The sequence below is a fragment of the Apodemus sylvaticus genome, chromosome 1, assembly GCF_947179515.1.
Source record: "Apodemus sylvaticus chromosome 1, mApoSyl1.1, whole genome shotgun sequence".
NCBI lineage: Eukaryota > Metazoa > Chordata > Mammalia > Rodentia > Muridae > Apodemus > Apodemus sylvaticus.
This window is the reverse complement of record NC_067472.1, coordinates 4,366,566-4,381,516: the sequence shown is the minus strand read 5'-3', so window position 1 is coordinate 4,381,516 and position 14,951 is coordinate 4,366,566. Positions and strand designations below refer to the sequence as shown.

General features: G+C 50.6%; 1 protein-coding gene across 1 annotated transcript in view; it reads left to right on the top strand.

Moving 5' to 3' along the window:
• The first annotated feature begins 11,006 nt into the window (after positions 1-11,006).
• Positions 11,007-14,951, top strand: part of Vwa2 (von Willebrand factor A domain containing 2) — a 36,087-nt gene continuing 32,142 nt past the window's right edge. The window contains exons 1-2 of the mRNA XM_052182811.1: positions 11,007-11,317; positions 11,529-11,590. Coding sequence (XP_052038771.1) covers positions 11,539-11,590 — 52 coding nt within the window. The 5' untranslated portion in view covers positions 11,007-11,317; positions 11,529-11,538. The remainder of the gene's footprint in view (positions 11,318-11,528; positions 11,591-14,951) is intronic.

Here is a 14,951-nt window from a genome sequence, read left to right as displayed (position 1 = left end):
GAAGAGTCTGGGATCCGGAGTCATAATTCATTGCTGCAGATTCCATGTGACCCTAGAAAGCGGAATAGAAAGAGTAACTGGAATTTCACCCTTGGAGAAGCAGCTTCTTCACAAGTGGTAGAACTGCCACCTGAATCCAGTCTCCTGGGCAGCAGCCATACACCGCAGACGTCTCCTGCTTGGCTCAGGGCGCCACAGCATTGAGTTTTATTTCTCACCCCTTTTAATATGTCAGGTGTGTGTTTTATTCCACAAATATTTCTTGAACTCCAACTGGGTGCCAGACATTGTGATCGATATAAACTTATTACCAGGCTAAGGGAACCAATTCTACTGTGACATCCTGTTTGGCTGCAGCTGAGTGCACTCAAACTGAGGTGATGTCTGTCAACAGGTGACTTCCTGGACAGAGGCTTATAAGTATAAAGATTTCAAGGCACGTCCCTCAGGAACCAAAGAAAGCTAGTCTGCTGAGCGCCTCCCGGCTTCAGGTCAACCAAGTGAGGTGGGCTAAGGAACAGTAATAAGAGTGAAGTTGTAGTGGGAACTCGGGGCAGAGAGTACGGCATCTTTGGGAGCGTGACTAGCACAATCAAGTAAACAGTTCCTCTGAAGGCAACGGTCCGAGTCTGCCACTCCCTAAACAGTTCTATGAAGGCAACTGTCTGAGTCTGCCACTCCCTTAGCACTTCTGATGGCCAGCTGGTCGAACCACAGCAGGGCATGGCGGGCGTCGTCATCTCTGTTATCTGGGTCATCTCACAGGAGTATGTGTCTCGAGTGGAGACAGCTGAACACCTTAGGGCTGGAGGGCTTCCTGGAAGGTTCTCACCAGAGGGGTGAGGACTGTCTTCAACTTTCTAAATCCCTGGTGTTAGCACCAATGTTGTGCTTTATAGAAAGATAAGATGCCAGGGATATGTTTGGTGGAGGTGTGGGGGTTGGAGATGCCTCTGCAGACTCATGCTGAGGCATCCCTTCCCCCGAGGGACCAGCCACACGATGGATATAGTATGGAATACTGTATTTAGGCCATGGGGAAGGGAGCTGGGGTAGTAAAGACAGAGGCAGAGAGAAGGCCAGGGGGGGGGGGACTAGAGCAGGAGCAAGGGGGAGGGAGCAAGCATCCTCTTTAAAAGTGAGTCTGGCACACCTGGCTATTGCCAGGTACCCGTGGGGCAGAGCCCAGACTAAACGCTGGTAACTGTTACAGCACAAAGTTTTAAAACTTAGCTTCACTAGAAGGCGAGGTGTACCGCAGACCAGCTTGCTTTGGACTGCGAGGGATATTGCCTAAGCCTTTGGTCACTATTCCACTGACCTGTATCCCTGTATCTGTGGCTCAGTGCCACAAGGGAAGTTCTCATCTTTGCTGTCTGTAGTGTGCCTGGTTTTGCCTCTCGTCAAGTATGCTTTCATTGTGGAGGGGAAGCATTAGGGTGGTCAGTAATCATGGCGCCATCCTCTGAGTGAGTCAGGAACCCAAAGGCGAAGCATCTTCTCTGCATTACAAAACCAACAGGCTGACAAATACAGATGTTGGTATGGTTGGATGGTAGAAGCCAGCCCTTGATCACGGGGTTCCCGACAGGAGTCAGAGAAAGGACCGAGGGAGCTGAAAGGCCTTGCCACCCCATAGGAAGACCAGTATCAACCAAGCAGAGCTCCCAGGGTCTAAACCACCAGCCAAGGAGTACACATGGCTCCAGCAGTATATGTAGCAGAGGATGGCCTTGTTGGGCATCAATGGGAAAAGAGGCCCTAGGTCCCGGGAAGGCTCATGCTCCAGTGCAGGGGACTTCAAGGGCAGGGAGGTGGGGATACACCCTTATAGAAGCAGGAGGAAGGGGGATGGGATAGGGGAATTCTGTGTGTGTGTGTGGGGGGGATCGGGAAAGGGAAATAACATTTGAAATGTAAATAAAAAATCCAATAAAACAACCCTACGGGCTGCAGAAATGGCCGAGGAGCACCACAATGCCATCTGCAAAGCTATGGTCATTCCAGCAGGCTCACATCTCAAGCAGGTTGAAGCTCTCATCTTGACTTAAAACTCTGTGTGTGCACGCGCACACGTGCACAGAAACACTACAGGGCAGCTTGTACAAATGTGCTGTTAAAGAGCAATTAGTTGATGGCACACACTCTAATCCCAGCACTCAAAAGGTAGAGGCAAGGGGCTCGGAATTCAAGGACAGCCTGGTCTACAGATGGAGTTCCAGAATTCCCAGGGCTTCACAAGGAAACCCTGTCTTGATGGGGCAGCGGGGAGGCCAGGACAGTTACTCTCCATTAATAACCAAGTATCAGGGCCAAAAAGACAAGGCATCCTCCTGAGCACAGCTGAGGCTTTGGGTAGCTCCCTGTAGACTAATGCCCTCTTACCAGGAGGCAGGTTCTCCTACTGAGACCATACCTGCTGTACTCAGAGCGACTTGGAAGTGATCCTGTTTTACTTTTTGGGACTCCAGTTACTGGCTATGTCAAGGGAGAACTGAGTGAAGAAAGAAAAATAGAATAACCTTTGAACCTCTCCAGTGAAGTTTGCAACATCAAAACTGCCAGGAACCAATTTCCCTGAAAGCTCTGACAGGAGGAGTTGGAAACCAACTGAGAACTACAGAATGAAATGCAACAGAGAGAAGTTAAAAAGAATGTGTAAAAATACAAATTGAGTATTTACCTGGCAGGGTGACATTTACAGGAAAACTGGGAAAAAGCACAGAAAATAGGGAACAGATCAGCTTCCCGGAAGACAGTTTATGTTTAAAAACAAAACAAAAAACAAAACAAAAAACAGATCTTGGTCAGGGAGATAGCCTAGCAGGCAAAGACACTTGCCCTCAAGCTTGCCAATGTGATTTCAATCTTCAAAAACCGATGTGGTGGAAGAAAAAACGAACAAAAACCAACAAAAACAAAACCCCTTCCCCCAGATCTTTCCTATGTCTTTGCATGTGGTACACCTGCACACACAAACACAAGTGTGAAAATTGTAATTCTTGAATTGTATATAACTTGTGGTCTAGGAAATTTATCAGTTTGTTTACAGATGTAATTGGGTAGCCCCATAAAGATACCTGATTGCAGTGTTAAACTTGAGGCCTTAGCACTGAGCAGTAGCAAATGGTGTTCGGGTAGAGCAGTGTTAGAGTGGCCCAAACCACAGATGTTCAGCACGGGTGTGGACAATCAAGTATCAACGGGTGAACCAAGGTTGTGTGGGAGGAAATGAAAGCTTTTTTCCCAGTGGAATACAGCTGAGTACCAGTGGCTTTTCTATTTGCTTTCTCGTTTTCTAGTTTTTAAACTTTTCCAATGAGCACACAGTGTAGTTTTAAGTATGAAAATGATTTGAGGGTTTATTTGCAGAGCACCTACCAGAAAGCACACCGTTTTGTTGTGTCACTTAAAATACCTGGCACCCTCCAAGTTAAAAGGAGAGTGCTGCCCAACAATCACCCAACTGCAAGAACTAACAAGCCATTGGCAAAAAGCATAAGCTGTGACAAGTCAAAACGATGCCAAAGTCAACATTTCCTTAGGGTGGAATTGATAAAGCCTGCAGAGTAGCCAACATGCTCTGTGACCACAGCCGCACTTCTTGCAGCGGCCAGCTCACTCGCTCGCGAGGTGTTTATGGTGCTGCGGTGCTGCGGTCGGTCAACGCGAGGGGCGAGGCGGGCGAGGTTCCCTGGAACAGCGGTTGCGCCGCCCTCACGCCGAACGTCCGGTTACTTTACAGGCTGCATCCGAGCGGCCCGTCCCGCCTCTGTTGGGAGAGACCAACAGGTGCCCCACGTGGCTGGGAACCGCAGCGTCCCCCTAACGGAGCCCAGCCCAGGCCGGCGGCAGAGCAGCTGTGCGCTCCGCGGGTGGGAGCCCCACGCCTTCCAACAAGTTGGGCGGGACGGCGGACAGGGCGCACCCTTGCCTGCAAGAGAGTGAGCAAGCGTGCGGAGCCCCAGCCCTGAGGCCGCGCCCCTACCTGCCGAGCCGAGCCGAGTGCCGCCCGCTTTGTTCGCTTTGTCCGCGCGCACCTAAGCAGCCCGCCTGGAAGGACGCCATCCCGGAGTCCGAGAGAGCGCACGCGGCGTCGCACCAGGTAAGGGGTGCTGGCTTGGGAGGTGGGAGCGAGGGAGGGGGCAGGCTGCGGATGGAGAAACCCGAGCTGCCTGGCGCAGAAGGGGCCGTAGTTTTGATAAAAAGAAAAAAAAAAAAAGCTTTGGGAATGTGCTCCTCACTCCGTATTATGAGCACTCAGGTGCAGCAGCATTTCCATGCGGGTTTCCTAGCCAGACAGCCTCGTCCTTTCCAAGAAGTCACTTCCTGAAGAACTCGAGGGAAGTTCGCTGCCCAGAGAGCATGACAAGGGTTCTGCTTTTCGCTGAAAGCATGCATGGGAGAGCCTTCTAGCTCCCCGCAGCAAACTTCACCTGGCTCTGCCCTGTTCTCTGCCTTTTCCCAGCCTGTCCAGGACCAGACCCTTGGTGGCAGGCTGAGACAAAGTGGGAGGGGCTCAGCACATTGAAAACTGTGATTTTAAGCCGGGCAGTGGTGCCGCATGCCTGTAATCCCAGCACTCTTGGAGGCAGAGGCAGGCGGATTTCTGAGTTCCAGGCCAGCCTGATCTACAGAGTGTGTTTCAGGACAGCCAGGGCTACACAGAGAAACCCTGTCTCGAAAAAACCAAAAAAAAAAAAAAAAAAAAAAAAAAAAAAAAAAAAAAAAAAAAAGAAAAGAAAAAAAGAAAAGAAAACTGTGATTTTAAAAGTCTGAGCACTAGACAGAGAAAAAGGGACTTTGGTGTTTGCATTGCCTGCAACAGCCTGGACTTCTCAGAGAGGACTGCACTACGGAGAAGGGATAATCATTAGTGGTATGGCATTCCACTATAAGCTCCTTTGGTTAAATAAACCTGAGACCCCTCTGAATGCCTATAGGTTCTGTCCTAAAACCTCAAAGTCTGTTTTGCTCCGAAATGATCTTATCGAGAAAGAAACGGAAAAACGTCTGGATGGCTAGCTCAAAACTACCTTCCAGGGTGTGCAATTTCCTAGACTTGATTCTAAGGCAAATCCCAGGGACACAGAAGGATTCCTTCCTCCATCATCCCCAGTGTTCCTGAAAATCCATCAAGGAAGTGTTTCTCAGCAAATCTGGTTTGGGCCTACGCACCCAGAGTTTTAAGCCAAACCAGTCCATCCCCACCAGCTGCCTTCAGTAGGCCGTGGAACAAGCCAGTCAAAGGCTAGTGTTTCCATGGTGGAATGGATGAAAAAATTTGAGGGCCAACTTTATAGCTTTAACTTTACAGCAAAACTGAGCAGCGGTACAAAGACTCTGCATGCACCTCCTGCCCCTCTACCAACTTGCTCCATTACAGGTGCTGAGCCTTCAAACTCCACCGTTGGGGACTCATACCATGTTCTATATTCTTAGACAAATGTTTACTGCCGCCCCCAAACAACCATCTGATTATGTCACCCTGCCCTAGCATCATGGCAATGATTGGCCTCTTTAGCTGTCTCCATGGTTGTTCCCCAAGTGCCATACGATTACATCGCACAGTAGACGATCTTTCAGATGGACTTCTGTTACAAGCACACATCCAAGTTTCCACTCTTGGCTTTTTAAGGAACGTCCTGAGAAGAGCATCCTTAGTTGGCAGCAATGACTCTGGGGCTAAGCACCTGGTAACAATGTCTTGGTTAGCCGTACTCTTACCGAGCGTGTCTCCTACAATTATGAAGCATTCAATGTCTAATACTCGGAAGTCCTGGGCACAGGATAGATGCTTAATAACTGCCGCCGCTGGATAGATAAGGGCATTCCCTATCTAATGTCAGTGGGAGTGAAACAGTATCACGAAGTGCTTCAGAACAGCGGGCTACAGACTTGTGTTCTATGCACCACCGCAAAGGGAAAAGAAAAAAGAAAAGATTGTAATCTGGAGGTGTTGTATGAGCTTTTCCTGGGTGGGATACAAACAGAATTCATCCCAGATAATGTACCAGCAACATACCAGTGTCTGGCCCTCCAGAGTCCAAACCAGCAAGTTATCAGCCTTGCTTACAGAACAGTCTTGCCCCAGCAACTCCCCATAGCTGTGTAGTTAGTCATCCTCCTGCGAACTTTTCAGACTCCAGCACCATAACCATGTGCAGGTGGAGTAGTCACATGCAGCTGGCAGGGAGCTGCAGGAGGGACAGGCTGAGATCCCAGGATGACCCCTTGCCCTTGGTCTTCCTGTGATGGACACCAGCAGGCGCCAGTGTGTTGTAGGTAATCAGAGCTGTTCTGGTGGTGGGGGTATGCTCTGGTGAAGGTATGTTTGAAGGCCAGTGTTCTGCAACAGTAGGACTGAGATAGAACTGCTAATTTAACTACCCCTGCCGGGTGGTAGTGACACACACCTGTGATCCCAGCACACTGGGAGGCAGAGGCAGGTGGATTTCTGAGTTCGAGGCCAGCCTGGTCTACGGAGTTAGTTCCAGGACAGCCAGGTTTAGAGAAACCCTGTCTCGGAAAAAAAAAAATCCAAAAAACCAAAATAAATAAACAAACAAACAAACAAACAAACTCCCCCCCCCCCCATTAAGACTGCTTTAGAATGCCCATTGTGTTTACAGGAGGCCACTGGAGGGGCATGCAGCAGGATTCAGCATGATCACATTTTTCAGTCTGGGCATCAGGGACCCTGCTTCTAGAACAGCTGAATACATTTGAAGGCTCTGCCTTTTCATCTTCAGTACGGGCTAGCCACGGTCCTTCCCGTCTCTGGCAGTGTATTCCCCCTGCTTTACCCAAGTTAGGGTCGCTACCTCTTAGTCCTCCTGGCGTTAATAATTGGTGTTCTCTAACCAGATTCCTCCGATCTGTAATTAGGAAGGGTTGCCTTTGTCCAAGGGGGGCCTTTGCACTGGAGTTCTATGGCATCCCGCCAACCCTTCTCAGGCAAAGAGGTAGATGGTGTCACCTCCATTATAGAGAGAAGAAAGCTGAGAGGCTTAAGAGAAAGGATTTACCAGAAAGGCTTATGCTAAGGTCTCTTGTTGGCTTGTTCATGCTTCTAACCCACCTAGATAGCCACCTGTATTGGCATGCCTGAGAGGACCTGAGCTAGAGTCCAGCTCTGCAGTTCACCAGCTCTGTGTGGCCTCAGGTCCCACCTCAGGTCTCCAAGTCTGTCTCATCCTCTGTGAAAGTGGATATGCTAACTCGGGCCCTACAGGGCTGAATGTCAGTGGATGAAATTGGTGAGTTTAGTGTAAGAATCTCTTACCATCATGTAGAAATGGAACTTCTAGCTCTCAGCAAGGTTTTTCTCTTGTTGTCCTATGTGAGAACAGCGGGGTGGGAACCATTCTACAGACAAAAGAACTGAGGCACAGAGGCTGGTGCTCGTAGAGCCCCCACCTGCTGGAAGCAGACCTGCTGGGATCTAGTCTCCTGACTCAATACCCCATGTGCTGTCCCTCCCCTCCGAGCTCCCCAGGGTTTGCAGCTCTTCACTACAGAACATCTGAGTCCTGAGCAATGGAGAGAAGACACAGAGGTCCGCCAAGGGAGTGTCTTAGTCAGCGTTTCCATTCCTGCACAAACATCACCACCAAGAAGCAAGTTGGGGAGGAAAGGGTTTATTCAGCTTACACTTCCAAATTGCTGTTTATCATCCAAGGAGGTCGGAACTGGAACTCAAGTAGGTCAAGAAGCAGGAGCTGATGCAGAGGCCATGGCAGGATGTTTCTTACTGGCTTGCTTCCCCTGGCTTGCTCAGCCTGCTCTCTTATAGAACCTAAGACTACCAGCTCAGAGATGGTACCACCCACAAGGGGCCCTCCCCACTTGATCACTCATTGAGAAAATGCCCCACAGCTGGATCTCATGGAGGCACTTCCCCAACTGAAGCTCCTTTCTCTGTGATAACTCCAGCCTGTGTCAAGTTGACACACAAAACCAGGCAGTACAGGAGCCCAAAGCTGTTCCATGTACAAATGTCTTAGCAGATGTGGGGTGAACGGGGGTCTCTGTGATGGGCAGATCTTCCAGGGTCTCCACAGAGAGAGTTCATTGTCATCCCTTCATGCTGATTTCTGCCCGTGAGACTTCTGGGTTCTGAAAGTTCCCTGGTTCTCTATAAGGAGGACATGACCTTTCCTAGAAACCATAGCCTGTTGTCTCTAGCCGGGTGTGGTGATGCGAGTATGTAGTCCCAGCTGCTTGGAAGGCTGAAGACGCAGGAAGATTGTTTGTCGTTCCTGCCCACCTTAAGCAATATAACAACGCCCTATTTAAAACAGACAGACAGAGGGAGCGAAGGGGAGAGAGAGGGAGATAAAGGACGGGGAGGGCAGAGGGCATTAAACTAGGAAGAATGTTCCCTTGTCTTGAGTCTCTGGGCCTGAGCAAGATATATCATGTGAAAGACAAGGAATACGATTGTTACAGCAAAACACAGCAAAGACTTCCTGGCCGGACTGGAGGCTACCTCGGATTTCAGTCCTCCTGTTCACACATCAGCTGTTACAAAGGACTCAGGTTTTCATCCTGCAGATTGGGGAAAGCTACAAGGGGCACTCTAATATCTGTGGAAGTTAATTTTCTCATGAGGTGGAAGTCTCCCCTTTCCCCGCGCTCATATCTGATGGTGGAGAAACGACGGGCAGAGCCCTGCAAAGCCGTCCTCAGCGACGTTCTTTCACAAGCAGCCTCGTGCTGGCGTTTGTTCCTTGCTGTCTGAGAAATGCAGTTCTTAGCCTGTGTACCGAGGAATGATTTAGCAACAGACCTCGCTCACCTTGCGCAGGTGCCACAGAGGTGTAGCAATCAGATGGAAAGATCTAGCACAGCTCCCACGTCCGCCAGCTGCCTGGAAGCGGAGAGGAATGTACGTCGAGCATAGGTAATGGAACTCGAGGAAAGGAGGCGATGGGAGAGGGGTTCTGTAATGGAAAGGACTTGGCAAGGTGGACCCTGCAAACAGGCTCGCTTCCTGCCTCTGGGCTGCAGAAGCAACAGGAGTGCACCCCAGTATGGGAACTAAAGGCAGGCACTAGCTGGTTAAAGCTGCCTGAGGACTGGATTCAGGGCATCAGATATGATCAGGATTGTCTTCCTCGGTTCCTCTCCATAGTTCATAGCCTTTTCCTGGACCCCAAACTTTTTGTTTGTTTGTTTTTTTGAGACAGGGTTTCTCTGTGTAGCCCTGACTGTCCTGGAACCCACTCTGTAGACCAGGCTGGCCTGGAACTCAGAAATCCACCTGCCTCTGCCTCTCAAGTGCTGGGATTATAGGCATGTGCCACCACTGTCTGGCCGGATCCCGTACTTTTGTCCCCATGCCCCCATGCCCCCATTGGGTCTCCTGTCCCAGTCTCTCTCCCCTGCCCGACATTCTCCTGGAGTCTTCAGCTGTGTGATGTAGCCTCTATAATGAGAGCTATACCCTCTCACTGGCTGGCTAAGAGGGTTAAGAGTGAAGACTATAATACCAGGAGCCTGGTGGCAGCCCATCACAGGTGTTTACTGGGTAATAGTGGTTGTTGGTTTTTACTGCAGAGCTCATGCTTATTTAAAGGCCATCTTTGGGCTCAACATGATGAAGTGTGTCGTAGTCAGAGCTGCTCAGGAGGCTGAAGCACACGGAGCCCAGGAGTACAAGGGCAGCTGGGGCAATACAGCCAGATCCCACTAAATTCTTAACATAGAACAGTGTTGAATTAATATTGTAAGAATGTCTTGATATGTAACGAGATGAGAATAAACTGGATATTTGTGTTGATTGGCTTGGAAGAGTTTGGAGTACTGATGATGCTTTGCAGAATGTCTGATGTTCACCAGGTTGGCCGCAGCAATCCCTATTATCTTGGTATTTATATAAAAAAAAAATCACTGAACATATGAACACAAAGATGCCTCTGGAAGGTTCCTCCCACTCTCTGCAGGTGAGAATCTTTGTTACCTATTGAGCATGTGACTTTCTTCCTATGTACCAGGCAGGAAGTACAGGTGCCAGGCTTCAAACCCCATCTTAAGCACTGGGCACCTGGCAAACAAGAGGACCAGTTTGGTGTGGGCTGTGTGAAAATAGGGGACAGGTGAGAGAGAAGCCGTCAGGATTGTCAAGCTAACACCGGTAACCACATTTGTGGGGAGCTACTGGCCAGGCGGTTCCTGCTTGCAGAATGCCAACACAAACTTTGTTTTACTGAGCAGGAAGGTGGGATACTGAAAACACCCAGCTGAGCAGGCAGAGGCAGATAATAGGAAAGATTAGCCCGGTCGTATGAACTGAGGAGCTGTGTTTCCTGGTGTCTTGGATTTAAGATCCTCCCACGTCCCCTTCTTCACAGACAGCTGGGAATATGGTTTTCGGAATCTTCGTTTGATGTGCACAGGCCTGAGCCTCTGGCTTCTGCACATTCACATTCCAAGGTCAGAGGCTGGAAACCCAGAAACCACTTTAAAGGCGAAGAGTAGGAAGTCTTCCCTGAGTCCCTCACTCCCTCTCATCCGCTGCCTCCTCCACCAGATTCCCCCAGTGGCAGGCAGCGGCTTGTCCCACATCCAGTGTAGGATGTAAGGGAAACTGGTGCAGAGAGGAAGGAAAATCCTGAGTCTGCCTTGCTGGCCACGCAGGGTCTGGAATCACGTGACCCCTCTCAGCAGGCCCACAGCCTCCCCTGCACCTGGGGATCTTCTGACCCGACGCTTTTGTTCTGGCAACACCGAGTGTGCAGGGTTGTGTGTGTTTTTGCCAGCCTGAGGAAGCTAGAGTCATCTATGAAGGAGCCTCAATTGAGACAATGTCTCCTTTGCTTTGGCCTGTGAGCAACTGCTTGAGGGTGTTTCCCTGATTAGAGATTGGTGTGGGAGGTCCCGCCCACTGTGGGTGGTCCTTCCAGCGTTCTCTCTGAGCGGAGGCTGAACAAGCCAGTAAGCATCTTAGCCTCTGCTTCAGTTCCTGCTTCCAGATCCCTGCCCGCTTCCCTCAATGACAGAAGCCGATACAACTCTTTCCTCCCCAAGTTGCTCTTGGTCACGTGTTTCACCACAGCATTTAGAAAGCGAACTAGGACGTGCAGCTCCTCTTTGGAGACATTCTAAGTAACCGAGAAACGAGAAACGTTTCCTGACTTGCTAGAGGATTTGGAAAATGACAGTGTTCAACGCCAGCCTTCGCTCTGCTCCTTTCTGGAGAGGGAGTGGCGTTAAGAGGGATCTTATGGCCTGTTGGGACCTTGCACAGCTGAGACTGGGGACCTTTTGGGCAGAAATCTGCAAAAGGCTGTGGAGGACTTTGACTGGATTTGAGGTGGGAATGCTATCTGGAACAATATCAGATAGCTGATTAAAGTTAGATTTTTGGAAAAGGACTTCATGGTTTAGGAGGGCTTGATTCTCAGACTGCGATATTCATACTGAGGCCTCTGGGGTGTTCCTGGGTGTATCTGCAGAGGCGTGCTAGGGCTGGTCACAGAGCTCTATGCTGATGCCTGCTGTCTTCCCCCCTCCCCTGCCCGTAGGTCCAACAACATGCCTCCATTTCTGTTTCTACCAGCCATCTGCACTCTCCTGTTCTCCAGAGGTAAGTGTCTCTTGGCGGGCGGTAAGTTCTGAGGGCTTCGTTTCTTTCTGATCCCATTGGCTTTAATTTTATCTTTTGTGTGTGTGGAGAAGAGGAAGTGTGCGCTCACTGAAGCCAGAGGTTGCAGTCAGATGTCTTCCTTGGTCACTCTACCTCAGTGTTTGAGGCGAGGCTTTTGCTGAGCCCACAGCTCACCCTTTCAGCTAGGGAAGCTGGCAGTGAGCCCCGGGGCTTGTCCCACCCCACCACCGCTGCCGGGGTTGCAGGTACACACCACGGCTCCACATGATGCTGGGATCCGAGCTCAGGCCTTCCTCATGCTGGCACTGCAAGCCTGGCGCCCACAGAGCCACCTCCCCAGCCCTGATTTAAATTTGTAGTCTCTTGAATCTACTTCTCCACTCCCTGGCAGCCTCCCTTGCTGAGGCCCCAATGTACTGCTTGCACTTTTTTTTTTAAATTGGATATATTCTTTATTTACATATCCAGCCCCCTACCTCCTGGATAGCCCCTACCCCATCCTCCTCCTACTTCTATGAGGGTATTCTTCCTCCCACCCACTCCCAACTCCCTGCCCTCAATTCCCCTACACTGGGGCTTCTATCCAGCCTTCATAGGACCAAGGACCTCTCCTCCCATTGATGCCTGACAAGGCAATCCTCTGCTACATATTCACCTAGAACCATATGTGCCCCCTTGGTTGATGGCTTAGTCCCTGGGAACTCTGGGCAGGGGGGCGTGTCTGGATGGTTGATATTGTTGTTCTTCCTATGAGGTTGCAAACCTCTTCAGCTCCTATAGTCCCTTCTCTAACTTCTCCATTGGGGACCCCATGCTCAGTCCAATGGTTGGCTGTGAGCATCTGCCTCTGTATTTATAAGGCTCTGTCAGAGCCCCTCAGGAGACAGCCATATCAGGCTCCTTTCAGCAAGCATTTCTTGGCATCCACAATAGTGTCTGGGTTTGGTGACTGAATATGGGATGGATCCCCAGGTGGTACAGTCTCTGGATGGCCTTTCCTCAGTTTCTGCCTCACACTTTGCCTCCATAATTGCTCCTATGAGTATTTTGTTCCCCCTTCTCAGAAGAACTGAATCACCCACACTTTGGTCTTCCTTCTTCATGAGCTTCATGTGGTCTGTGAATTGTACCATGAGTGTTCGGAGCTTTTGGGCTAATATCCACTTATCAGTGAGTGCATACCGTGTGTTAACTCCGATGATCTGCCTAGGTCCTCCTCCTGGCCCCTCCTTGTGTTCTCCACATAGCAACCTTGCCCCTGTACAAATCTGATCGGATCTGGCCGCTGCTTTGTCCCTACTGAAGCTTCCAAGTTACTGTCTACTCTCTAAGAGGTCCTGCCTCATCTTGAGTCTTCTGTGGCAAGTCTCCTCCTTCTGCACAGCACTCTTACTTTCTCCCCTTCCCAGGGGATCTGAATCCTGAAAGCCACACTGCTCCACCCCCATCCTGCCACTGTCACCGAGTAAACTCCTATGCATCCCTCAGTGCCTACAGAGCCGCTCTGGGCTCCCAGACTGTCATTCGTCCCCCTAGACGCTGTGCCCTGTACTACCCTGAGCGTACTGCTATGAGTTTGGGACAGCTGGTGGCTTCCCCTGGGAAGGGCCCTGTAGACAGATTACCCACCTATGCCTTGAAGTGGACCCTGTGCTCTGGACATAGACTGAAACACAGGGTCGCAGCTCCCTCCCATTAACCTCCCTCTTTACCCCCAGCCCCCCAAGTTCTAGCCTCTTTGAAGGGTGAACAGAGATGGCGGAGGACCCAGTGTGCCTGAAGATGGACATCCCAGAAATTAGAACGTGTACGCTGCTGGTTAGTTGTGCCAGCCCAGCCTGGGGTGCCCTTCTGCAAAACTGAGGTGATGTCAGACAGAAGCCTCTAGGAATGTGATCTTCCCTAGTCTGTGTTTCAGACAACAGATGTTTGCTGTCTGTTGAGTCAACTTTGGTCACCTCCTCTTGTCCCCAAAGAACAGGAGGCTGGAAGTAGAGGCCATTTTATCCCATCTCCAAGCCAGGGAGAGGCATACAGTCTCACTTGCTGTCTCCATGGTCTAGGACCTAGTGTATCTGGAGCCATCTGGAGGAGCTAGGCTTGAATAGGTTTCCAATCAGCATCCCCAGCCTAAGTTCTGCTCCGTCATGTGACGGTGCTTCCCCTCTGTGGCCCTGACCCACCTGCTCACGTGCTTGATCTGTATGGTGTCGGACAGATGAGATCCCTGGGATCCAAAAAGGTCTAACCCATGGTGACACAGACATTGGAAGTATGACAGCCAGGCCACCTGACCCCTGATCTGGCCCCATCATTATGGGTCCTCTCAGGAGACAGGATTGTGGGAGCTCAGAGCCTGGGCTCTCCTTTTGTGAGTGAGTGTCACACCCACAGTTTGCAGTATTGTCTGTGCCTGTGCATCACCCAGCCAGCCACCAGGACAGTGAAGGTCTGGAGCCTGGGAAGGAGGTCTTTAAAAGGGGCGGCAGACTTGATTAGAAGCAGCTAAAGCAAGTGGCTTTGTTCCTATTCTGTAGCATGACACACTGGCTTGTCAAAGGCACTGAGGTGTGACCCAGGCAAAAGTTAGGCCTGCCTGAATCCTGGCACCTTCTGTAACTCTTTAGCACATGATGCAGGGGGCAAAGTGACCTGAGTGCCATGTTTAACAGGTAACCCCTGGTCCTGAATCTCCCCAGTATTCCTGTCTCAGGGGAGTAGGTTTGGGGTTCCTGTTAAGTCTTTAAAAGAGAACTGTACTTTTACATTTGTTAGGTGGTTGTGAAAAGTCTTTGGCTCTTGGGCCCTTTGTTAACAACTCATAGGCTTGTTTCAGGAACCTTTAGTGTCTATGGAATGCAAGCGGGGAGTGAAGATCCTCTAACACTGAAGACAGGGCGTGTTTCTATGCTCAGGAGTCTCCAGGGAACTGAGGTCCCCGTGGGATTATGGGATGAGCTGCTGCAGTCTCTGAGTAGGCCGGCCTTGCTGATCTCCAGTGCAGTGAAGCAGAGAGACCCAGTCTGCCATAGCTTGGGGCTGAGGAGGTCAGTGCTGGGTCAGCACCATGGTAGGAAGCAGGGACTGTCTGCTGGCACACAGAGCAGAGGAGTGTCCCACTGCAGCAAGGTGTGTGTGGAGGAGCCAAGAAGGGGGAGGACCAGCCTGGCCAGTGCTGAGTGAGCAGGCCGACCGGTAACATCGTGTGCACGGTGTTGGTTCTGGGTGAGCAGGCCGACTGGTAACATCGTGTGCACGGTGTTGGTTCTGGGTGAGCAGGCCGACCGGTAACATCGTGTGTACAGCGTTATTATTCCCATGCCCAACGTGCTCTCTGAGT